Source organism: Vicia villosa, linkage group LG5 (genome assembly GCF_029867415.1).
Source record: "Vicia villosa cultivar HV-30 ecotype Madison, WI linkage group LG5, Vvil1.0, whole genome shotgun sequence".
Lineage (NCBI taxonomy): Eukaryota > Viridiplantae > Streptophyta > Magnoliopsida > Fabales > Fabaceae > Vicia > Vicia villosa.
Genome location: NC_081184.1, coordinates 161,641,496 through 161,646,085, shown reverse-complemented (window position 1 = coordinate 161,646,085; position 4,590 = coordinate 161,641,496). Strand labels below are relative to the sequence as shown.

Genomic DNA, 4,590 nt, shown 5'->3' with positions numbered 1-4,590 from the left:
ACTCTTGAATAGATTACATTAAGTTGTAAGGAACTAGAGTGATCAGTTGATCAGTATACTCTAGGAAGTCTTAGCAGTTTGCTGAGCAGGAAGTCTTGGCAGTTGGCTGAGCAGGAAGTCTTGGCAGTTGGCTGAGCAGAAAGTCTTAGGAGTGAACTAAGCCTAGAGTGATCGTGTTGATCAGTAGACTCTAGAAAAGTCTTAGGAGTGAACTAAGCAGTTGTTCCTGGAGTGATCAGGTTGTGATCAGAAGACTCTGGAAGACTTAGTTGCGGCTAAGTGGAAAACCATTGTAATCCGTGCGATTAGTCGATTAAATCCTCAGTTGAGGTAAATCATCTCTGCGGGGGTGGACTGGAGTAGCTTCGTTAACAGCGAACCAGGATAAAAATAATTGTGCATTTTATTTTTATCGCTCAAGATTTTAAGTCACACTTATTCAATCCCCCCCTTTCTAAGTGTTTTTCTATCCTTCAGCTTTGATGAATGAGATGATGATGAAGATACATTCATCTTTTGAGGGACAAGTTTCTCCCTTTTAACGGAGAAAACCCAAAGCACGAGAAATACATGTTTATACTCCTTTGAATCCAATGCAAATGAAGTGGGATCTTAGGGTCAAAAATTGGGGTATGACAAGGTCAAACGAAGATGGCGAACAAACTCAGATGCTCGTAGCCCCAGAAACTATAAAATAGATCGAATAAGGGAAAAAGTAAAGGGCTAAGGGTTACATGTCATCTGTTCCTTGCTTCAAGAAATACCACCGTGGGGGTAGTATTTTAATATGCGTATTTTAAGGAAGGAGACATGTGAGGCAATTGTTATGGATAACCTGTGAGGCCCAAAAAAGCGCTAACGCCCAATATTAGTAAAGATGGAAACAAAAATGCAATGAATATGTGAGATTCATTTTTTCCAGTTTCATAAGTAAAATTACACATGAAATATATCTTCATCGTCCAAATCCATCTAACAGTCGACAATATTTCATGCCCACATGTGCATTCCATGACTAACTAATTCTTCTATTTAAAGGAATGATCGTGCCATTTCCAATGTATTGAATCTCTTCTCCGTTCAAGCTTCATCCCTTACTGACTTAAGCATTGTAGTATTAACCTTGCAGATCACCCTCTTCTCCACCCCATCACAATCTTGAATCACTGCAGTGTACTACGAGTTCAACCCATCTGATCATCACTTAGTTCCACTAGAATAAAAATCAAATACTCATTCCTTTCCGTGTTTTCTACCATGTGAATGTTGCACCATGAGTCAACAAACCAAACCTCTACTCAAACACTAATGTCAACACCTTCTTGAGCCATTAAGAGTACTATTTCTCCATCTTCATCAAATTAACCATAGTTTACATTCTCCTATCAACATGGACATTCTTTTTGATAATGGCCCAATTTACAATATTTTGAAGCATACATCATACTCGTCTTCCTTGACCACAGATAGGCACGATTCTAGCCACGACGAGTTCCATACCCATCATTTGACATCTTAAGGGCTTGATCTTCTCATTAGTGACCCTTCGTATTTTGTTTATGAACTAACAAGTTACTCTGTAAATTATCAAGGGGCAAAGTGATAACATCATGCGAGCACACAACATAGTCAAACATAGATATCATAATTCTACGAGTCTTTTCAACAATAAAGATTTAATTCATCTTCTAAGTCCAAACCTTCATACAATTTTCAATTTATAAAGTTCAAACAAAATACTCATCAATGAGTTCACCTTCCTTCATTGCAAGAATCTCATATGTACAAGAATCTCAAATGTAGGTTGTAAGGATAGCAATCAAACGAGTTTGATCATCATTGAACCTTGATACTTCTTGTTGATAGAGTCCGGTATGTCTTTGCCTATGTCATGAACAAGAATTGTTTCAAAAGAATCCGGGTTGAACAAGGTACCATACAACCAATTGTTTGATGGAACTCAACACCAATGCTTATTCTTATACCCTTCTTTAAATTACCAAATGAAGTACCATACATCAGTAGAAAAAGAAAGTAACAGATGATACGGTAGTTAATTGCGAATCTCTAACCAGACAAAGTACTCAATAGATTCACAGATAGTCGTCAATTTTCATACATCATCTACTCATATACTATCATAGTCAATTTTAGTAATGATTGTAATTTATTTGATTAAATCTGTTCCGGTAAATTCAAGCAATACTAGGTGGAAAAGTGATGTAAGAACTACCACATACATAGTACCCAAACCACCGTAAATAAATATACAAGTCACGGTAAAATAGTAAAGTTTCAATGTACACAGATCACTACGTATCCCAATTTCCATGTGTCATAAACATGAACAACCTCCGTCGCACGTGCCTCTTAATGTTTGCCACGTCAGTTGATGATGATAGAATGAGTGGCTTCAAATCAGATGGTCCATCTAACCCCAATAACAATGTAATAAAAAAAATTATAAAGATAGAGAAACAATTAACACAACACAACACACACTATACTTCATACATAAAAATACACCGAGATTTTAACGCCGCGGAACCAACCTCGCTTATCTCCCAAGAGTTTCTCTCTCTAAATCTCTCCAAGTTCAGTCACAGTAAAGCCAATGGGAGAGGTTTTTTTTCTTCAATAGCTATAACTTTTTTTCTTGTTCTCAAACTATTGCTTCATGTTCTGATTTGTTTGTTTGTTTATGAATATGAATATGAATAGGAAGAAAAGAAACCTGAAGAAACTAAAGTGGAGGAGAAAAAACCAGAAGAACCAAAGAAAGAAGAAGAGAAGAAAGAAGGTGAAAAGGCAACAGAAGAGAAAAAACCGGAGGAAACCAAGGAACCGGTTCCGCCGCCGGAAATTGTGCTGAAAGTGTTCATGCATTGCGAAGGTTGTGCTCGGAAAGTTCGTCGTTCACTCAAAGGATTTCCAGGTATTTTTCATGTTCTTTATTTTTTATTTTTTTTAGATTTTATGTTTTGGATTTTTTATTATTTACTAATTTATTATTCATGATTTATTTTCAGGTGTTGAAGATGTTGTAACTGATTGCAAATCTCACAAGGTTGTTGTGAAAGGAGAAAAAGCGGATCCGTTGAAGGTTCTAGAAAGAGTACAAAGGAAGAGTCATAGGCAAGTTGAGCTTCTTTCTCCGATCCCGAAGCCACCGTCGGAGGAAGAGAAGAAAGCGGAAGAGAAAGAGAAACCTAAACCGGAGGAAGAGAAGAAAGAAGAGGTTAATGAATTAATGTTTTCTTTTCTTAATTTATTTAGATTTTTTTATCTGAATCTGTGATGAATTAGTTTTTAATTTTTGTGATTGATAATGCAGCCTCAAGTTATCACAGTGATTCTGAAAGTTCACATGCATTGTGAAGCTTGTTCTCAGGAAATCAAAAGACGCATTGAAAGAATCAAAGGTTTGTTATTGAGATTGAATTCGGTTTTTTATTTTTTTCAGTTTTATTCATTCAATTTTCTTAGTCCCATCTATTCAGGAATTTGTCAGAATCCTCTTTACAATTTGATTCTCTTATAAAAAATTATTATAAAATAATTAACTTAATTAAATATTTAAAAATGACATTGCAATCTCATTTTATTATAATAGTTATTATCATTATTATCATGCAGGAGTGGAATCAGCAGAACCGGATCTGAAGAACTCACTGGTGACAGTGAAAGGAGTATTTGAAAGTGAGAAATTAGTTGAATATGTTTACAAGAGAACCGGAAAACAAGCGGTGATAGTGAAGCAAGAACCGGAGAAGAAAGAAGAAGCCAAAGAAACAAAGGAAGAAGAGAAGAAAACTGAGGAGAATGAGAAGAATGAGAAAGGTGGTGGTGAAGGAGAGGCAAAGAAAGAAGGTGGAGAGGGAGATGAAAAACAAGGTGGCGGTGGTGGTGGCGGTGATGGAGGAGGTGGTGGTGCAGAAGAAACCACGGTGGTGGAAGTGAAGAAAAATGAATATTTTTATAATCCACCGAGATATGGTATGGAGTTTCATGCTTATCCTGGACCAGCTTACCCTCCACAGATTTTCAGTGATGAGAACCCCAATGCTTGTTCTATAATGTAAAAGTTATGTTCAAGAATGGTAAGGGTAAAGGGTAAAATTGGAATTATGGAAGATTCTAGAGTCTATGCGAGAAATTTGGTGGTGATACTGATAGCCATATCCTGGGTAAGATGTGCCCTATGTACTTTTCCCTGCAGTAGAAAAGTGTAATCTACAGATGAAACTGTAGAGTTTTGCAACGCTTGTACTTTTTTTATTTAACCAAAATTAATTGTTATATATGAAAGAATATATAAATAATTGAAGGGTTTTATGTTTATTTAAAGTTTTTGATATAATTGCAATTTTCATTTATTGTCTGTTTCAGACTTTCAGTTTTAAATTTAATGAACTCTTCGATTAAAGTATAGTACATGTCAATTGATTTAAATCACTTTATTTTTATATTTATTTATATTAAAATATTTTTATGTGTTTTTCTTTTAAAGTATAGTCACCATGACAAGTGTCTTAATAAATAAAAAACAAATATATATTTTTTCAGAGTATTAAAAGTCAAAGATTTTTT

At 35.2% G+C, this 4,590-nt stretch overlaps 1 protein-coding gene across 1 annotated transcript; it reads left to right on the top strand.

The window, feature by feature from the left end:
* Positions 1–2,467: 2,467 nt before the first annotated feature.
* LOC131603591 (heavy metal-associated isoprenylated plant protein 7-like) lies at positions 2,468–4,341 on the top strand. The gene is made up of 5 exons (XM_058875956.1): positions 2,468–2,623; positions 2,722–2,935; positions 3,030–3,238; positions 3,335–3,422; positions 3,637–4,341. The coding sequence occupies exons 1-5, from the start codon at positions 2,615–2,617 to the stop codon at positions 4,080–4,082; spliced, it is 966 nt and encodes a 321-aa protein (XP_058731939.1). The 5' UTR covers positions 2,468–2,614; the 3' UTR covers positions 4,083–4,341.
* Positions 4,342–4,590: the final 249 nt, after the last annotated feature.